The 20,770-nt window shown below is 38.7% G+C and overlaps 2 protein-coding genes and 2 non-coding genes across 4 annotated transcripts; 3 read left to right on the top strand and 1 right to left on the bottom strand.

Annotated features, from left to right (window-relative positions):
• The first annotated feature begins 9,608 nt into the window (after positions 1 to 9,608).
• Positions 9,609 to 15,424, top strand: LOC129361582 (ceramide synthase 2-like). The gene is made up of 11 exons (XM_055032504.1): positions 9,609 to 9,714; positions 10,228 to 10,420; positions 11,157 to 11,274; positions 12,442 to 12,560; positions 12,700 to 12,757; positions 12,849 to 12,899; positions 13,280 to 13,372; positions 13,607 to 13,735; positions 14,212 to 14,321; positions 14,562 to 14,715; positions 14,822 to 15,424. The coding sequence occupies exons 2-11, from the start codon at positions 10,254 to 10,256 to the stop codon at positions 15,038 to 15,040; spliced, it is 1,218 nt and encodes a 405-aa protein (XP_054888479.1). The 5' UTR covers positions 9,609 to 9,714; positions 10,228 to 10,253; the 3' UTR covers positions 15,041 to 15,424.
• A 229-nt stretch (positions 15,425 to 15,653) lies between these two features.
• Positions 15,654 to 15,725, bottom strand: trnam-cau (transfer RNA methionine (anticodon CAU)). The gene has a single exon. It is a non-coding gene; the product is annotated as a tRNA-Met (tRNA).
• A 484-nt stretch (positions 15,726 to 16,209) lies between these two features.
• trnan-guu (transfer RNA asparagine (anticodon GUU)) lies at positions 16,210 to 16,283 on the top strand. The gene has a single exon. It is a non-coding gene; the product is annotated as a tRNA-Asn (tRNA).
• Positions 16,284 to 16,896: 613 nt separating this feature from the next.
• pdca (phosducin a) lies at positions 16,897 to 20,559 on the top strand. Its single transcript, XM_055033336.1, has 6 exons — positions 16,897 to 17,007; positions 18,441 to 18,498; positions 18,654 to 18,790; positions 18,862 to 19,081; positions 19,178 to 19,290; positions 20,118 to 20,559. Exons 2-6 carry the CDS (start codon positions 18,453 to 18,455, stop codon positions 20,304 to 20,306), a joined length of 705 nt encoding a protein of 234 aa, XP_054889311.1. The 5' UTR covers positions 16,897 to 17,007; positions 18,441 to 18,452; the 3' UTR covers positions 20,307 to 20,559.
• Positions 20,560 to 20,770: the final 211 nt, after the last annotated feature.

Below are 20,770 nucleotides of genomic sequence, written 5' to 3'. Positions count from 1 at the left end.
GCATCCTAGTATTTCTTTATACAGCTGTTGTCTATATTTTGTGCAAATCAAGTTAGCTTCAACAGGGAGCGTTGTTTCTCTAAGAGATGTGTGTTTAGTGAGAAGGTGTTAGAGGAAGGAACAAAGCTTTCACCCTACGATGATGCAACCATACACACACCACACTGTGCTCCAGCCCACATTGCAGTTAGTACAGCATCCACCTAGTAAAGATTTGTAAAAAACCTTCAATTGATTGGATAGTTTTGCTGCAGCAGTCTAATCATACGTTGACTTACTGATGAAATTTACATCAAGTTGTTGGCTTTACAAAATCATTTGAACCAAACTTTCTACTATTTTCTACGAGTTGTCAGACTTTTATTTAAAATTTGGCAGTATTTCAAAGATTTCACTTAAACAAGTGTCCCAGGATATTTGCAAGAAAAACCAGGTTCACAACATCATGTGTTTTCCTGCTGCACAGCAAGGATGAGCTGTTTTACATAAATGTATAAGTTGCTACTTTCCTTTACTCTCAACTGACTGTATACTGAAACAGTTTTTTTTTTAAAGGAATAGTTTGGTTTGTTGAATGCACATTTGAAGTTTATCACTAAAATTGCTGAACAACCACAACAAATATCACCAGGCCTCCACAGCAGACCAAGAAAAGCCATCAACCTTTTGCAACAATTTTGGGGAACTTGTTTTTTTTTGTTTTTTGTTTTTTTTAATAGAATCTCTGTCAGACATTATTTTTTTATATATAAATATATATAACTGATGCAACAACTTTGCACAAAACTTCAACATTTAGACTGGAACTATGACAAAAGAAACGTTAACAAGTTTTGCATGTAAAGCAAAAATGTGAACACCCTGCAGTCGTGACCTATGTTTTTGAAACACAAGTTAGAAACTGTATAACAGTGATATTCATAACCAAAATAAACAAACAAAAACAACAAAACAAATTGCATAACTCCAGGTCAGAGGCTCTCATCAGTTATGGCCACAGGAGGACAGCTCTGTGTGATTGGATTATGAACTAGTTCTGTGCTACAGTTCACTCACTATTAATTAAACCAACAGGGAGATCCCATGTAGCCGCAGGCGGGGGGGCTACTGTGTTTTGTAGTATATGAACTATGCCAACTAATTACTTCTCCCTGTAAGTATCTGGAGTAAAGCCATAAGTACAAACAGGTGGCTCAGCTTGTTTTGTTTCCACATCTTTATCACATAATATGCCACAGCTCAGCAAAACTTGTGACGTAGCGGGGATAAATAGATCTTCAATCTACCTGAGAACCAGCAACTATGATTTTTTTAACAAACTCACATGATATTAACACATTTCCTTTCTGCCATCTGAGAGGTAATGTGGTTTTACGTGAACCTTTGCTTATTAAAATACAGTGGGGTTTTTTTCTTTAAAAAATAAGCAGATAAAACAAACAAAACAAGAAAACAAAACAAAAATACTCATCCTTTAAACCTCAAAAGAAGATACAAAGTGCTGATGAAAGGATTTGTGTCAATTCAGTTTCTTTCTCTATTTTGCCACTCCAGTGTTTCAGATCATCTGACAAAGATCGGTTAATCTGAAAATCGGTTTTCAAAGCCATATTTACTTCACTAAAATGCTGATATATATATATATATATATATATATATATATATATATATATATATATATATATATATATATATATATATATATATATATATATATATATATATATATATATATATATTTATATATATATATTATTTATTTATTATATATATATATATATATATATATATATATATATATATATATATATATATATATATATATATATATATATATATATATATATATATTGTGTGTGTGTGTGTGTGTGTGCGCGTGTCTTTGTATGTGTAAATTTGACTTGTTCATCCTTTGCCTTGAGATAACATTTGTTGGGATTTGGTGCTACATAAATCCACTGAACTGAACTGAAACCCAAGTGACTGCTTTTCAGGACGAGCCTGAAAAAATACAAAATATGTTTTGTATATTTCGGAAGGTGGGAATAAGTGCTTATTAGATACTTTCGTTGAATAAATGTAAGTTGACTTCATAAAGAGGATAAACATAAACTCAAAGCATAAGAACATAGCTGTACTTCATGATAGCGGTAATAAGCTCCATTGTTTTTAGCTTACGGTTTGAGTCTTGATAATATTTCACATTGACTCCTGCCTTTAAAATGAAATCAAAACACGTTTTTCTGCTTTGCTTTCTTGAAATCAAGCAAAGAACAGTTCAAAATGGCAAAGCTCATAAATATGAGTCCATATTTACGACAAAAGAAATGACCTACTGCCTGCACATGGCTTTAATATTTAATGTTTAAACATCTCCAGCTCAAAACTCAATAACAATGTTTTTTTTTTTTTTACCTGCAGAATCTATGTAGCTATTACAGCTGCTTTCGCCTTGAATATGAACTTTATTTTTATGCGTGTCACTTCAAGTTGAGATGTAGTGAATGCTGCTTTATGATATTCCAGCCAGTCTGGAATAAACATGCTCTGTGTCTTCCACACACAGACCCAAAGTGTTCAGAGATGAGCCAGCAGGGAGGGAGGGAGGCAGGGAGGAGCAGATGGGAGGATCCTACAGAGGGTGAAGATGTTAAAGCTCCGGTGGGAGCGGAGGCGGCGCGTGAAGTTCAGACCTCAGGCTCCACCTGCAGAGGAGAACTCCCAGAGCTGTCCGCGGTGCTGAAGCCTCATCTGCTGCAGCAACAGGATCATCACTGACAGTAAGTCCTGGTCTCATCTGATCAGTTCGACCCTGAACTGTTGCCTCGGTGTTGAATGACTTTAAACTGCTGCTAGCAGCCTTTGGGTCGGTGTGGATTTCTGTAATACATTTATTGCATGTTATCAAAGCCATTGTTTAACCTCATATGATAACTGATTCAGCAATAGTTGAGCTTAGTTAGAACTATTTTCACCCATCGAAACTGTGAAAGCGAGTGAAGCGTTTTTTGTTTTTTTTTCAATGGTTTGGTTTGAAGTGGATTGAGAAGTTAAATAGTTTATCTTTTTTCTTAGCTGCATCTTTACCTCAGCTCTTCTGATAAATAAATAACAAAAAAATATTAATGCAAAGAAGTTGTTAAAAATTCCTGTTAAATTGTCAGGTCACCACTGCATTTAGATTTATCTTTTGACAACTCTCTTTATTTTTAAAGTCCTTGACATTTTTAAAGCTGGTGTCACATAATCCACAGGAATAGATAACAGGAACAGGTATTACGCCACCAGGAGGGCCATATGTCGCTGCATGTGGTTTGATGTCAGCAGTCGCTGGCCTGGCTGGTCGGTGCCGTCCACAACAACCAGCGTTTGAAATCTCTAAGGGGTTTTAAACAAAGACGCTCCAGTTTTGTCGCTTCTTTCGATCAATCTGAAGACGTAAATCCATTTGCTGTGAGAGGAAATGTTGCTGTATTGTTGCTGCTTTTGGTTAACCTGTGAGGCTCATGTGTGACCTAAAAACTGGTCATCTTCATGCTGAATATAACTCAAAACGTATCATCTCAATATCAGACGCAATACAACGAATCAAATTTGGTTGTAAATGAATGAAATCGTGCATAAGATTGACATGACACTGTCATGACGTGTTTCTTGTCATAAAGAGACACTCAGTAAATAATGACACTTTTAATAAAAGATTGCTTTAAAAGTTGCCTTGAAGGTCCATGAAAAGTGCCAACTTTGCATTATTTTGTAAATGATGACACTTTAATGCAAAGTTGGCACTTTTAATGGACTTTCAAGGCAACTTTTAAAGCAATCTGAGAGAGATTTAAGGAGGAACAAGTCCAGCCTGCTCCCTTCCTGTGTTCAAGAAAGCAGATTGCATATGGCGCTCTGACAGTCAAATCTGCTGCTACTGCAGACTGTGTCGTCTACAGCCTCGTTCTGATGCATGCTCCAACCTGCTTAGTTCACGTTCTGCATGTTGTTCATACAGGCGCGCTGCTATCTGGAGACTCCAGCCCCATTGGAAGCATGTGGTAGTTGATCCTGAGTCAGGTACCTGGTTTTTTTTTTCTTCTTCTTCTTCCACTCTGCCATTCAAGACTCCATTTGAAAGCTGGGATTGGCCCCTAAGTGCTGCCATCCAGAGAGCGCAGGACCTGAAACGTGTTTTTCAGAGCCTCCTGGAATAGAAAATGATGACTTGGTAAAAATGTCTACTACAGGAAATATATTTTCACCCCAGATCTCATTAAAGACACCACAGAGAACTCCCCAAGATTATTTTTTTTACATTTTTTTGATTTAAACAAGTCTTTACACGACATCTTTATCCCGTGATGTAATTTTCCTGAGAGATCAGGGCAGAAAGCCGAATAACTGGTTTAACAATGACACAAATTTCAAAATCACTGCAATGTTGATCCACGAGCAGCTGTGTTTGCTCCACGCTCACCGAGCTTTTCACATTGGTTCCCTCTCTCTTTCTCTCTCTCTCTCTTAGGTTTCCAAATCAGCAAAATAAAAAGGGGACGTTCTTCCTCACTCAGGACGAAATATGCAATTCAAATTGTTTTTTTTTTCTTTTGTAGGGAATGAACTCGGTGAATAATGAACGAAACATTGAACTAATTCTAATGCAACCAAACACACTAGAAGTCCTGTGATTTATACATCTGAGATTTATGATTCACTTTGTAATCTAAGTAAAGGTGTTTTTAGGGCTTTTCTTGGATAAGGTTTAATAAACTGGCTTTGTTAAGCTTCCAGCGGCAAAATCAAGTATTGATATTTAGTTCTATACTGAGTGATTATGTGCGGGAGAAGCTTTATAAAGAAGCACCAGCCAATTAGTCGTGATTAAACCTCTCTGAGCGTGCCTCGGCCTGCTTCTCGGGTTACCTGAGAGCTTATTAATTTGCACCAGTGATCCGTGCCCTGTTGTTTCTGCTTCGCCCCCTTGGGCTTAAGGGAAACTCCACACTCCGGTGTAATCAGCAGCTTCCAGATTTAACGCCGTGACGTCACAAATCTGACCCAGAGACAAAGAAGAGCAAGCAGGGCGATGCCAGTCCTCCCAGCTTCTGACTTCACAACTCCAGTTCCACGATAAGCGATTTGAAGAGCCCCCAGGATGAGTGACGCACCCTACTGGGTCGTGGACTATGACTTCTCCTCCCCGGCTCCGCCCGGGTTCCCCAGAGGCCCGACAGCCATGCAGCCCCCGGTGGGGCACCCTGAGCAGGGCTCGGCTCTGTGCTTTGTGGGCCTCCTGGTTCTGCTGCTGCTTTTCCTAGTGGTACGCTGCGTCCGCATCTTACTCGATCCTTACAGCAGTATGCCGGCATCCACATGGACTGATCACAAGGGGCTGGACAGAGGGCAGTTCGATTATGCAATGGTGTAAAGAGGAAGTGGGTGACTGTGAAACAAGGGAAGGACGGATCTAAAGTCGGTCTGCACAGGCAGACTTTTGACTCATATCCTGTTTTGAGTTTTCAAAAAAATGCAAGAGATGTCAAAGCTGACGATTGGTTGGTATAAGGGCGAGTTTCCAGGGTTCCTCTTTGTAAGAGTCAGTGCCTTGCAAAAGTATTAGCACCCTTGAACACATTTTCCCACAGTTTCTCAACTGGACTTCAGTGATTTGATTCAAACCATTCCTGAGTCGCTCTGGTTGCGTTGGATTGCCCTGGATGTGTCCGTCTATGTGACCAGACCAGTTTCCTCTCGAATGGGTGGATGATTGCAGTGTGAAGTGCTTTAGGGGATCCTCTGGACTTGATGAAACGCTGTAAAAGTAAAGGCTGTTTACTATTTCCACAGGTCAGTTTACTGCTTAGGCGTCTTCAGAGTCCCATTGATTCCTCTGCGTTTTAGTCATGAAATGACAGGAAAGGCGGTAAATACAAACACACGTCACACTCTTCTGATATTTATTTGGGAATAATCTGAAATCCATCCCTCTTTTTTCCCTTCACAATGACGCATTACTTTGAGTGGTTCTACCGTATAATCTAAATAAAATGCAAAGGGGTATAAAGACTTTTGCAAGACACTTTGACAATATAAAAACAGCGACTCCAGAAGCCATATATTCATCTGAACCTGCAGGAAACGCCTTTGTTATCGGCGGGGAGTTCAGACGCTACAGCGGCAAACAGAACCGGAGGAAGAAACATCTGGATCTGTACATTACATCATTTGTGGCTGTTCTTTTTCATGTGGTTTGTGGTTCTATAATGCTTTTACAAATCCCAGGGCTGGGTCATAACTAGATATCCTGATTGAATAAAAGTGAAGTTAAATGAGTTTGGGGTAAATATTCAGACCCAACTAATATACGCTGTAATGGAAACTCTGGAGGTCTCAAACTGTAAATGTGGTCTGTTGTAAAGTAAAAAAGAAAAATGAAAAAAAGTCTAGTTTTTATTCCTAGGCGGGGGTTACATTTTTATCTTTAATAAAAGTGTATCTTCAGTGTGAATCCTGCTGGAATTTGCTTGGCCTGCGTGCCACAGCCTGAAATGATTTACAAAATTATTCATTATCTAAATGTTTCCTATCTACAGTTTCATAAAACTATTCTCGTTCTTTGTTTGATAGTTGCTTTTTTAAATGAAATTAATTTTGACTTCATGAGATAAAAATGAAGAAAAAAAGTCAGTATAACACTGATTTTGCAGAAGGTTTTGTCGGAGGGTTTTGCTTTTTTAAGAGGCTTATGGGACTCAGCGTGCCGGGTCACAGCACTGACCGATAACCAACGGCATTAAGTTATGATTATGAAATACATGTACACTGCCACCTTCCCCCTAATCGGTTTTACCTCCCTTCACTGCACCAACCAAATCTGTCCAGCAGTGCCTTTGGAAAGATCTGGGATTTCCTTAAAGTTCCTACTCCTGTATTCACCTGTTTTGTAATATTTTCAGTTTTCTTATGCCTAAATCATAGTGATAATGACTGGAAGAAAGTTTGGTAATATACCTTAATATTGTGATTGTATTACTTGTATGTAAGCTCTTGTAAAACATATGCATGTTAATAATATGCTTCAAAGTGGCAACCCATTTTTGTTGTCAGTCTTTTCATTTTTTATTTTTACACTTAAGCTCATTTAAATTTTTCACAGTCGTGTCTGGCATAAAACACAAAAGAATCCAGAAAAACAAAGTTAATGTAGAAACACAGCCATCAGACTTTCAATTTGACGAAATTATTTACTTATCCTGGAAATTTCCCTCAGATTCTTCATTCTCTGCTGGGCTTTTGAGTCAACCCCGCCTACACTGACCTCTACTGGACACTTTGAGAACTAGAATCAGAGGAGAAATTTGCTTCCTCAATCTGGGAATTTCTATCATAAACGCCAAATGCAAGTCATGAAAGATTTTGTCTATTTAAACAAGTCAACACTCAAAAAATGATTATTATTTTGTTTATCTATCAATATGTCTTTGATCTCATAAAGTAATGTTACATTTAAATAATCATTTGTCCTGTCTGAAGGGCTTCTAACCAATGGCATGTCTTCATTTTGGTTAGGTTTCTCGAAATCAACATTTCAAATATTGCAAAGAAACTTCCAAAATTAACCGTACAACGAGACTTTAATAAGTCTGCACAGTTGCATTATCTGTAAAGCTATTAACTTTGCAGATAATGCAAAGTATTAGGGACATAAATACTGCAGCCTGATCAATTTATATGGCTGTCATTAAGATTATGTGACTCCAAGCTGACAGCCATTGCTGTAATGACACAAATGAAGAGTAGCATCACATTCAGAAACTTAATTATACACATCTAATAAGAATGTTGTATTAATTCATGTACTTTTTTCTTCAGTAAAAACATTTGCTATCAATGACAAAACCATGGTTTTCATTCAGTTTCCTCCCAACATATAAAAACTTATTTAAATATTTAAAATGTCATCACAGATTTAGAACAAAGACGGCAGTCAGACTTAGTTATGGGGACTAAAACGGCTCTTTTCAAGTTGTGTTTGTCAGATGGCTGGAACCCCACGCCTCATTAGTCCGCTCTTCAACAAGACCAGCTCTGCTTCACTGGTTCCTGACGAGTTACTTCCCTGACAAAGCAACAAAAAAGGCATTCAGTTCCCCTCAGCCTCACTCACACGGTGCACGGCCGCAGATAAATGCACCCGGATAAGCAAATCAGTTCTGGACCCCAAAAAAAAGACAAAAAGAAAAAAAAAACAACAAAAAAAACAAAGGATGACCTTAGATCGGTTGAAACCGGGCTGATATGAAGGACTTATTTCCATATGTCTGATACTTGACCTCTGAGCAGGGAGGTGTCTGTGTTTCTCACTTCATGGACAGATACAGTGGAAAACTCCCACCTAAAAAGAGCAGCTTTTAACAATGTGTGGTCTATTTGAATAGATCTCCCCTTACAACCTGAGCGACAAACAAAAACACAGACTTAGCTCAGCTCACACCCAGAAACATGCAAATCATACTGCTCTCTGTTTTTAATACAAAGCAGGGGGACACCCTTTATACAGGCCTTTCTAATTCACACCTGGCTAAAAGATAACATTTCTACCTCTGGGAGATTTATTTTTAAGCCATAGCAAAGTGTGTACTTCACTATTTTCTGCATCACAGAAAAGATGTGCTCATGTGCATGTAGGTACTGATGACATCTTCATATCCTGTAAGATAACCAGGCAGTCTGTCGTTGGCTAAGCCAGATTATGCATGGTGCTTCATTCAGACTTTTATTCTTAAAATGCTTTAAAAAACTGTGCACCATTTCCTGTCCGCTTCCCAATTATTGTCAGAAAGTCAAAACGTGTCTTAATGTTTCTGCAAGGCACCGCGTTGGTTCTGGTGAACGTTTGCAGACGGGACGGGAGCAGAACACCTCAGAGGTGTGTTTACTCTGAGGCAGCAGAAAAGTGTCCTGGACTGATGCAATGAGTGTCGCCAGCCTTTCTGTGTGAGCAGTAGGCAGGAGGGCTCTGCCGTCACTGTCATCTGCAATACACCTTTTCTGTTGTTGAGATACTGTTTAATGCACTGCATAAAAAATACACCATCAAACTAACATTTTCCTCTTTTTTTTGGTTTATGACTTTTCCTCATGTTGTAAACGCTGATTCATGTTTTAAGTTCTTATTATTTCTACTAATAGTGAAAAAGTCACATTAAGTCGAATCAAAACAAAACATTTTTGATGTCCATCTAAAGTGTTACTGAAAAAAGGGGGAGGTGTTTAGTTGTTTTTGAGAAAGGTTACTAAATGTCTAATATGGTTGATCAGATGGTCAGGGAGGCAAACATCAAATTTTTCATGTGTTTGGTTAACCTGAATAGCTGAAAAATAAAAAAGATTTCAACTTGTGCTTGATTAGGAAGAAGAAACCACTTACTTTAAGATTTGGGAGCAAAGATCAACAGGTGGGTATATACCAACAAACCACATAATCTGACCTTTTGAACTGCCCAGTTTAACCTCGTTTTAAGTAGACCCGCCCTTTATTTTGAAATTTGAGCCCACCACTTCCTCTCATCGTGTCAGGCTTGACAGATGTTGTCTGCCCTCCTGCTGTCGTCGACTCGTCGGGATACAGCAGCACCGAGGCGCATCCCTCTGCAGACGCGACCTCCGTCCGAGCGGCTTTTGATGCTTCCGCCTGCAGGTTGGATCCGGACGCCGCGTCCACAGGTACGGTTCTGCTGTCCGGACCGGCCGTCTCTTTGAACGGATTTACCCAACTCGGTGCCTCTCATTGTAAAAAAAAAATAAAATAATAGGAATAAAAAAAATGAATATGAATGTCCTCCTAGTGCCTCGCTGCTCTTTAATTATAAGTCTGATTGGACATTTAATTAAGATGTTTAAAGTTTCTTCATTTAGTATTTTTTGTTGTTGTTGTTCTTTATAATGTCATGTTTTCAAACCTTTTTTTGTCCTTTATAAGTACTTAATGTATGCTGGGAAGGTTTGAGCTGATTTGTGTTCGGGCATTTTTGTTGACCAGGTAATGAGAAATCCCCTATGCAGGAAATACTCCACATTGTGCACAAGCTTCTACTGTTTAGTTACTGGACCAGAACAGTGGCATCATGCCTAGAAAATAGAGTGAAGGTGACCTCTGGGGCTTTCTACCATAACAAATGTTGCAGGAAAAAAAAAAAAGAAAAAGTCATGTCTGCTTATTGCATTTTTCTCCTATAGACTCTTGCAAGAAGAAAAATAAACAAATGGATTTGCTTCCGGACTTGTGGAAACAGGAGTATTGGCTTCCACCCGGTGTGACCTGGAGAGACCTGGAGCGGCTGCCGGACTCCGAGAGACCCCGTCCCAAGGACCTTCTGATCGCTCTGCCCCTCGCTCTGGGCTTTGTCGCAGTTCGCTGCGTGTTTGAGAGGTACATCACCTCCAAGCTCGCTGTTGCAGAAAGTAGGAATTTCAGAACCACCCAGTTCCTTATACGTTCCATGTGATGTTTTATTTTGTCACATAAAATCACAAAAAAGTACATTTAAGCTTGTGGTTGTAATGTGATTTATTTATTTATTTATTTATCTCCACTGCAAGGAACGTGTAAAGTGAGCAGTGCAGCGTGGAAATATATGAGCAGGTGCGCTATTAGAGCAGGGCAGGATTTGTTGTCATTCGGAAAACAAATCTTTAGAGAATACATAGAAACTATGAACGATTAGTTGTTGATTAAGTAGGGCTGTAGGCCATGCTCTTCATTTCAAACTTGTCTTTTCATAGAACAGGATTTGTTTGTGGTTAAAGTGGTTGAGAACCTGGTGCTGCAATCTGCAGGGTGAAAATTGACACTTTGATTAATTGTCTTGTCCTAAATAATTTCTGTTGATTTAGGACAGAAATGATTAAAACATCATCTCACTAGTTTACAACAATTTTGAGATATATTGTGTCATGATTATGTTAATTAGGAATCTCCAAAGTCATAAAAACTAATTTAAAAAAATCTGTTTGGTGGCAGTTCAGCTCAATCTATTGGTTGTTAAGAAAAAATAGAAAACTGAATTTTCAGAGAAGCCCCGTCCCATAAATTACGGTATTATTAGCCCAGACTTCCTGCACTCGTGACCCCAAAACACTTGATAAACCCCTGCTTTGTTCTACAGGTTTCTGGCCCCACCCATCGCCAGATGTCTGGGGGTGAAGAATAGAGTGCGAGTGAGCGCCGCCCCCTCCCCGCAACTGGAGTCGTATTACTGTCACAGGAGCAAACAGCCGACGCAGGTGAGTTTAAAGGGCTCCTGCAAGTTGGGCAAAATGGTTCACTGTGAACATCAGTTGGTAAAGTGACTGCATGACTGCTTCCTGCACTTCTCTCTGACATGCAGCTTCAGTATCAAGTCCATCAAGAATTTGCACACTCAACTCAGGAAACATTTGTTACAAACTCGCCCTGCTTTGCCTGCATCACCACCCAAAGTCTGCAGCTCAAAGTCTGACGGGAAAAGTCACTGAAGCTTCCGAAAGCACTGATTTTGCAAAGCGCTGGATCACAGGGTTGCCTGTAGAGGTGCTGAAGATAAGCTGGTACATCACAGCTTGGAAATACACACAAATAAAATTAAGGTTCTTAATAGAAAAAGAGAATGTACCTTTAAGAGGGAAAAGTTGGGGGGAGTATTTTGTATTTTTCAGACCCGTAGTATTATTTTATATCACAATGAAGTATCTATGTTGCCTTCAGCTGTTATAAAAATGCTGTAAATATCAAACACAACTTGAAGGAAATTTTACTTTGTAGTATAGCTATGTCAGACAAATTGACCTCTGTCTCTTTAAAAAGTTATGACACTCCCTCAGTTTTGCTACATTCAGCGACTTTTCAAACACATCCAGTGACTTAAAAAAAAAAAACAGCGACTAACAACAAATTAAGCGACTTTTTTCTGTTACCAGAGATTTTGGCAGTCACTGATTCATCTCTCCACTGTGTCGGCCTGATAGCAGCCGATTGGTTTTATCTGATATTATGCAAAGCAAATTTATGTAGAGTAGGCTCAGGCAAATTATTAATATTATCACATTATTTCATGAAATTCCTTTGTCATTCTAAACTATCATGACTTATTTTTAATTGTTTTTTTTTTCTTTTTGTCTAGGCACAGTTCTTATAATGCTCAAAAAGGTCAATTTTGCATAACCGCCGCTCTACTAAAACGTGGTCCAGCTGCAGTTTTAAGCCTTTGGCTTCGATTCCTCAGATGTTTATTTCACTCTTCAGCATTTCTTGGTAGTTGCTGATAGGATCTTGCGAAGTGAAGAAGCATAAGACCAACCTGACTGATCCCAGTTCCTAGAAAATTCAAATCTGTGCCGCAGTTACACTGACTGCCTCTTCCTCACTTTGGATGAAGCCAGAAAATAACTCACAATTCAAACCTCACGTTTCAGATTGATCTTGCCAGTTTAATGGTGTCATGTGGAAAAACCCAGAGACAGATCGAGAGCTGGTTCAGAGTTCGCCGGAACCAAGACCGACCCAGTCAAACCAAGAAGTTTGCTGAAGCTGCGTGAGTGCTTTTTTTTTTTTTTTTTTTTTTTAAGGCGATCCTTAAATCACTTCCAGGTCGTCCTCTGTTGGAGCATTGAATCTAATGCAAGACAAATCGGCCTGATCAAAATTTCTAATCTAAAGTTTTGTTTTTGCAGATGGAGGTTCTTCTTCTACCTATCAGCCTTTGTAGCTGGACTGACCTCCGTAGTGAACGTGAGTTGAAATTGATGCACCAGAAATCTGAAATTTGTGTGCCGTCCTGTTTTGACTTGATCTTGTGTCTTTCTTGTCCATCTGCGAACAGAGACCCTGGTTCTGGGATCACAGGGAATGTTGGAGGCATTATCCTATTCAGGTGAAAACAGATTATAACATTTTACGTGACTGTATTTTGTTCCAGACAGCTTGCTGAGTTTGTGTTGTTGTGTTTGTCAAATCTTCACATTTTTTCTGGCCTTTGGTTAATTGTTTTTTTTTGTCACACTGACATCTGTTCATCAAAGTACACAACAGTGTCCACATTCTGACTGATCTTAAAACAAAACTGATTTCTTAGAATATCTATCTCATAATGAATAACATGAATAACATTCCTCATGTTATTCATAATAATAAAATGTCTCGTATATTTAATATCTAAAAAGGCAACTTGGGAAGTTTAAAGTTTACTTCACCTTAATGTAAGCTTTTTTGAAGTATTAAATTATTATTATGTGCTTGTCATCTCTGTCACAGCCCTTAGAGAAAGCTCATTTCTGGTACTACATGCTGGAGTTGGGATTTTATGGCTCTCTGCTCCTCCGGATCTCTGTGGACGTCAAAAGGAAGGTAAAGATATGAACATCCCTTCACTGATTAATGTTGCATTTTTGCTTTAGAGAGCCGCTAACAAGTCTTGTGGTAGATCAGCCTGGTTTCAATTCATGCTTCACTCGCTTCATCTCCACATCTATCCACACTTGGTAATTAGTGACCAAAAAATCTGAAATCCTCTGTCGACGTTTGAAGGTTATTCCTGTGTCTCCATGCTGACTCCCTTCGTCTGTTTGTTGGTTTGAGCAGGACTTTAAGGAGCAGGTGATCCACCATTTGGCGACCATCTTCCTGCTCGCCTTCTCCTACTGTGCCAACTACATCCGCATCGGCACCTTGGTCATGCTGCTTCACGACTCGTCTGACATATTGTTGGAGGTGATTGCACTGCAAAATTAAACAATAATTGTCTCCCCCTAATCAAATTTGAATAAACCGACGACCTAATTCAATCGAGCTCATAATCAAAGGATTGATCTGCCTTTTATGCTGTTCTGAGACAAAGATCTGCAGTGAGATCTGTGTTGTAGCCGGCAGGGAAGTTGCATAAAAATCTTGTGATTTTGATATTTAAAAATCACACAGGGAGGAAAGATGACCTTCGGTTTTTTGTTCAAAGGAAAGGGTTTTAGCAAAAGAAACAAAATTAGAATTTAAATCTAACCTGTGTAGGATTTATAGAATGACTAACAAAAACTCCATGCTGACAACATGCAGAGCTTCTGTTGATTTGAGATCTTTGTTTTCTTTTATATGGCTCTCATTATTTGTCCTCCTCACCCTCAGTGATAACTTATCATGAAGGTGTGCGGTTGATAAAGTTTGTAACGTAGTAAAAACTGCTCATTTTACAGTCGGCTAAGATGTTCAACTACGGCACCGGCTGGAGGAAGACATGTGACTCTCTGTTTGTTGTGTTTGCTGTGGTCTTTCTTGTGACTCGACTGCTGATTTTCCCCAGCAGGTAATAATTTGTTTTAATAGTACTGCAAAATGTGAGGATTTCAGCGTATCAAAATAGTATTCATCTCCCTTTTAACCCTTTTATATGTTTTGTATTCTTACAATAACAAGGCTCAACTCATTTAAACTGGACATATCAGACCAACACTTTGTAATGTATAATTGTGAAGTGGAAGAGAAGTGCTGAATGGTTTTTAAATTGCATTACAATACTTTGTAATGGAAACTTTAATTCTTCCAGAATCATTCGGACCACCCTGCTCCTGTCCATGGAGGTCTTTGAGCCTTTTGCTGGCTACTACTTTTTTAACATCCTGCTAATGGTGCTGCAAGCTCTTCACATATTCTGGGCGGTGCTGATCTTGCGCATGGTCTACAAGTTCCTGAAAGGCAAGGTGAGAGAAGCCCACAGTGGCTCCTGAACTCAGGATAGCATTTCAGATTTTTATTTTTTTTATTTTTGGTTATTCAGAGTTAACCCTTTGCATTTGCTTTCTACAGCTTGAAAAAGATGAGCGCAGTGACGAAGAGAGTGAGGCTGACTTGGAGGAGGAGGACAAGGCGAAAGAAGAAAAGACGGATCAAGGAGGGGATTGTTACTGGGGAAAAAGTAAAGAAACTCTGAACTGCAAACTGTCGGCTCTGACCAACAGTTGTGTCCTCAATAACTTGACCCACCACCGGTCCTCAGTGGCTAATAGAACACGCAAAGCTCAGTAAAGATTTTTATGACTTATTTTTATCCATTTAGCTTTGTACAGGAAACAATGGAATACGAAGATGCTATGAAAATGTTGCTGTTTGTAGCGCTCATGTGAGATAGATAACTTTCCTTTGGTTTTGCCTGTCTTCTTACACAAAGACACAGTCTGTTATGCTTCTGCTGCACAACTCAGCTTATGATTGTTATTTGGTTGGAGGAGAATGTATTTTTTATAAAAATGTTTAAAATTTTACTTTTAAGACCCATTGCAGTTCACATGTAGAGATTGCATGTGGCAATGGGACAGACTGAGAAAAATACATAGAATTTGAGCATATATATGATTTTATAATTAATTTTATAATCTTAAAAATATACCGAAATCTTTTCTATGACATTTATTTTAGCCCACTTTTGACTTTGTAAAATAAATGAAACTATTAAACACTTTCATCTCACAAAGAAACACTGTAAGTGTACTTTGGTCATTGACATATTGTTTTCGATGTTTAGAAATGATACATCAAGCTTCACAAACACATACTGTATGTGCCTGTAATTTCAGCATTTCTATTATTATTCCCATTGCAGAATACTAGATGATATGGTAAAAGAGACACAAAAAGGTGATAGCAGAGGATGGTTTCGATCCATCGACCTCTGGGTTATGGGCCCAGCACGCTTCCGCTGCGCCACTCTGCTATGCGCTCAGAGAGGGTGCCATGTCTTATATTCAACCAGACCAATTGCGACATGCGGTCAGTTGTACGTTCATAAGTCTTCTTTTCAACACACATATACTTTATAACTTTTTCATCTACTTTGAAGTGAAGAAGTAGTGGCGTTTTTGGCGTGATGTCGTCAGCTTGTTAGCATGTGAGGCACACAAGCTAACACTACGGATACATAAAGCTTCCCCAATTTTTCTGCGACACCGCATTTCTTCATGGTTTTTGCTAGTTAATTGTGAATTGTTTAATGTATTACAATTTTTCACTTGTTAAGTAAGCGCCTATATCAGGTAAGACAGTAGTGCAGAATATGCAAGGCGCTGTTATCCGGTGACGCTAAAAGTGTTGTCTACTAATCAAGTGCAGTTGCTGAAAATATACAAAGACAGACAACCGTTAACGCCCCGTCTGGTTTCTGTTGTTCAATTCGGATCATCAATAGCGTGTGTGCAGCTGTCTCTGTGGCGCAATCGGTTAGCGCGTTCGGCTGTTAACCGAAAGGTTGGTGGTTCGAGCCCACCCAGGGACGCAGTGTTTTCATTTTCGTGTTTCCCAGTGGACGCGAGTTTCCGTGTGTCTGTCAAGACACTTGGCATTTTTCAACAATTCACTACTTATAAATATTAAAGATTATTATTACTTAATTGTTTTCCTACACACTATGTGGACCACACATAAAGTGCCCAATGTTTTCTCTCAGATAGACCAGTATAAAGTTAGGTGCAGCCACATTTTTGACAGGTTCATTTTTAAAAACAAAAATCACTTCCCATTATGGCAATCGACTTGAAAATGATTGGCATAAAACATCTTTATTTGAAAAAGACACAATTTTGTCTGTTAAGGACTTTAGCTGAAGTTTGTCCCCTAAACCCTTGTCAAAGTCCACACATTTAGTGGAAGCCTTCCACTAAATGACTAAATTAAAACAACTTTGCAAAGGAGATTGGTCTAAAACTCATCAACACCCACTATCAATGATCACAGATGCTCAATAGCCATTGGTTTTCCAGATGTTAGTATTTTATTTTTTAACTGGGGTCAGATAATGAGTCCATAAAACTGCACCTGTATTATACCTAATCATATTAGACTGTACGTTAAAGTGACAGGGATGATGAAGATGACGGGGAGGAGAAAGCTTAGTCACTCATCTCTGTCCCCATCCTCTCCTGCGTGTTGGCTGACCATTAAATACTTGGACTGAGAGGACAAAAGAAACTGACTCAACAGACTGAGACCAATAATAAAAAGTAAGTCATATTAGAAATATTCCTGTTTTTAAAATTGTGCTGCAGGTTTTGTTTAGCATCGTTTATATTCATAATGTTATATTCAGTAAAAAAAAAAAAAAAGTCACTATTGTTAAGTTTTGTTAAGTTTGCAGGATTTATGTTGCTATTAAGCTGTTGTGCATCAGTCATTTCTTGCATAGAAGAAATGTTTCTTCTTTCAGTTGATAAAATGCATATATTTTGTTTTGTACAGAAGCTCTCAAAGAAAAATCATTAATTTGTTATTTGATTCTTTAATGTTAAATAGTACCAATCATTTAAAAGCTGTGTTGCATAGACAACATCCTTCAAACTAATGGGCTTCACAGGTTTTCTGACTGGTGCAGATTAGGACTCATCAACAGCTCAGCCGAATCAGCATCTTTCTATGTGTCTTCTTTTGTGCATGTGAAGGGTTTCAGTTTTGAGTTGGTGCAACATCAGTACTGATCATTCAGTCAGTTGTTGTTTTGTTTTTTTTCGAATAATGCTTTGGTATGTTCACAAATAAAGAAAATGTGCAGGGAAGAATTTTAATGTGTCGTTTAGTCATTTAGGAGCCATAGAAATCATGCAGTCTCTTAAATTAGCAAATATTTTGTGAGCAGGAAGAATTCACACTGCTTCAAATGTGCTTCTCAAATGAACCCAAACTGGCACAAAAACAAGGACAATCTAACTGAATAAAAATATTTCTGGTTTCTAATGGATTCATTTGAGGTCGCAGCAACACAACAAAGTGATCTTCGTATGAAAATACAAACACATGTCACAGCACATATACGCACATGCATAAATAAGCAGATGTCCTCAGAATGTGTGCATGTCATACTGGTAATCTCAGTCTAATCTGATAAGCATTCCTCAGCCTGGTTCATGGTAACTGCTTCTGACAACAGGATGTCTGATTGCATTGGTTTGTGCATCATGCCCACTCTGACAGAAGAAATAATGTATATTTTCAAGGTTGATTGTTAGCTTTACTTTATGATAGGGTTAGGGGTAGGGTTAGGGCAACTAACCCCAACCTTATTTTACTTTGCTATTGCTTGATTTGCATATACATACTGGTGTAAATTTGATTAAAAGCTTTAAATTTGCACTGAAGGTAGATAGAAAATGTCACAATTTCATAACAGGATTAATCATCAAGTTTCTGTTTTTCAGATTGAAGCAAGCCTAAGTAAGCGATGAATTACGCAGCTGAAGTGGAACATTATGCTGATTATACATAAATTAAGAAAAAAGAAAGGATTCAAAGATGGGAAAACACAATAAAAATCTGTTTCAATAATTGATATATTGACAAAAAAAGTCTTTGTTGCTTGTGTTTGTGTTTAATCATTGTGAAGCGGTTAGCATGTGGTATGGACCGGGTTTTTTATCCACATTATTTGTTGTGTTTATTGCAGACCACTTGAAGGATGTCGTCTCTCCAAGAAGAAGAAGAGCTACCTGCAAATCACACAGGTCAGAGAAATGTCAGATAAGTACTAAAGATCTGCTCAGCAAGGCATGAAAAAAATAACTCCGTCAATTTGAACTCCGCATATCTTAAAATATTTTAGGTTTTTCTTGTCTGTTTGAAATCATGTTTGTGGATCTGTGTGTTTGTACGCCGCCAGGCCCAAAAGGTGTGATCAACGACTGGCGGAGATATAAACTGGACAGTGTGGATCAGACTGTCCCTCAAAAAAAGCGGGAGCTTCTGAGACAGATGTCTAATCCTCGAGACGATGACAAGGAGAGGCAGAACAGAAAGGTATTCCACTAAGCCTCAAACGCTCACATCGAATGTATTGCATTGGAAATGATATATGTCTCCGTCTTCAGATGAGTGCGCAGGAGTACGAGCTGATCCAAGAGGAGGACGAGCATTGCCTGAAGCGCTACAGGAAGCAGTGCATGCAGGAAATGCACGAGCGCCTCAGCTTTGGTCCGAAGTTTGAATGTGTCCATGAGCTGGAGAGTGGCGAAGCCTTCCTGGATGTGATAGAGAAGGAGCATCGTTTGACCCCGGTTGTGGTCCACATCTACCAGCACGGTGTCAAAGGTTAGCGCTTTCTCGAAGCTCATTAGAACACAGTTTGCGTTATCGGCATAAGCGTCTATGAAATCCTACCACACACGGTTGCGTGTCGTTTGGCAGGCTGTGAGCAGATGAACTCCTGTCTGGACTGTCTGTCTTCCGAGTACCCCACTGTGAAGTTCTGTCGCATCGACGCTGTGGCAACGGGTGCTGCAGAACGCTTTTCTGCTGAGGTTAGTGCACTGATTAAAAAAAACAACAACAAATAATACCAAGAAGAATAGCTTAGATTGCTAAAGTAACATCCAAATGGAAAGTTGCATTAGCTGAAACCTCCGTTTCATGCTGAGTCCAAATCTGTCCCCCTTGACATTTTTCAATTTTGTCCAAGTTACAACAAACTTCAATGTAGTTTATTCAGGATTTTCTAAGATTGTTTGCCGTATTTGTAAAGTGGAATCATGCTTTACATATAAAAATCAAAACAGATATTCATATTCAGATCTTTTGGGCCATATCTCTACTACCTTTCACATCTACAGATTGAAAATTCTACCTGTTTCTATTTCTAAAGCATCTTGCTCTCATTGAAATTGAACAGAAAGCATCTGTAAACATCAATTTCATCACCTGGAGTAAGGTCCGGGCTTTGACTGGGCCATTCTAGTGCATCAGTATGATTTGAAGTAAATCATTCATTTGTAGTTTTATTATATCTTTAGTGTTGTTGTCCTGCTGATGGTGTGTTCAGTGTAATGTGTAGTGTTTGTTTTTCTACCACATATAGTGCTTCTGTATGTTGACTGAAACATTTTCTGCAATGATTTTGAGATTATTAAGATAAATCCGAAGACAACTGATTGTATGTGGGAGTATCATGTTAAAAGTGACCTGAATAAAAATGTGTGCCATACTGTGCATGTTATTATTGGTAGAAAACATTGAAAATAATCCATCCATTCCCACTTTACAATTTCAATTCTCTGACCAACAAACTATGATAAACCATAAATATTTTAATCTGTTAACCCACTTTGCATATTTTTGTTTGTGTATCCAGGTTCTTCCCACTCTGCTGGTTTACAAGGCTGGTGAATTACTGGGAAATTTCTTGGCCATCACCAAAAACTTCAATGAGGAGTTCTTTGCGACAGATGTGGAAGGATTTCTGAATGAATACGGCCTCCTACCTGAAAAGGAGTTCAGCGCATGTGCTGATGATGAAGATGATGCGGGGGAAGTGGAGTAAAGGAGGGGGGGGAAAGGAAATCCTGTTAAAGCAGACAAGAGCAGAAAGAGAATAAACAAGAAGAGGAGAATACAGGAGTGTAGAGGGGAATATCAGAGCTGAGGAAAAAAGTATAAATATATTAAACACATAGTAAATATCCAGCAGCACCCTGCAAAATCTGACTGAATTTAGAAGCAGCTAGATGTAAACTTGAGGGTGTGAGGAATATAAAAATCCTATCATTATACCACAATAAAAAGATTTTCAGTTCTTTTGTGCCTGTGTGGTAATTTTTCTTTTTCTAGTTGTGACTACAAATTCGAACATGAAATAACTGTGATATTTGTCACTTTCAAGAAGACAAAAGATAAAAAATATGAAATACGAGAAAATTCGTTAAACGTTTATTTAACCCTATTTATTAACTAACTGCAAGTTAGCATTTTAGAACTAGAAAATTCCTGAAGAAATTTAACCGGGGC

This window comes from Poeciliopsis prolifica, unplaced genomic scaffold (genome assembly GCF_027474105.1).
Source record: "Poeciliopsis prolifica strain line A6 unplaced genomic scaffold, Auburn_PproV2 SCAFFOLD008, whole genome shotgun sequence".
Taxonomy (NCBI): Eukaryota; Metazoa; Chordata; class Actinopteri; order Cyprinodontiformes; family Poeciliidae; genus Poeciliopsis; species Poeciliopsis prolifica.
The sequence above is the reverse complement of the archived record's forward strand: the minus strand, read 5'-3'. Positions and strand labels throughout refer to the sequence as shown.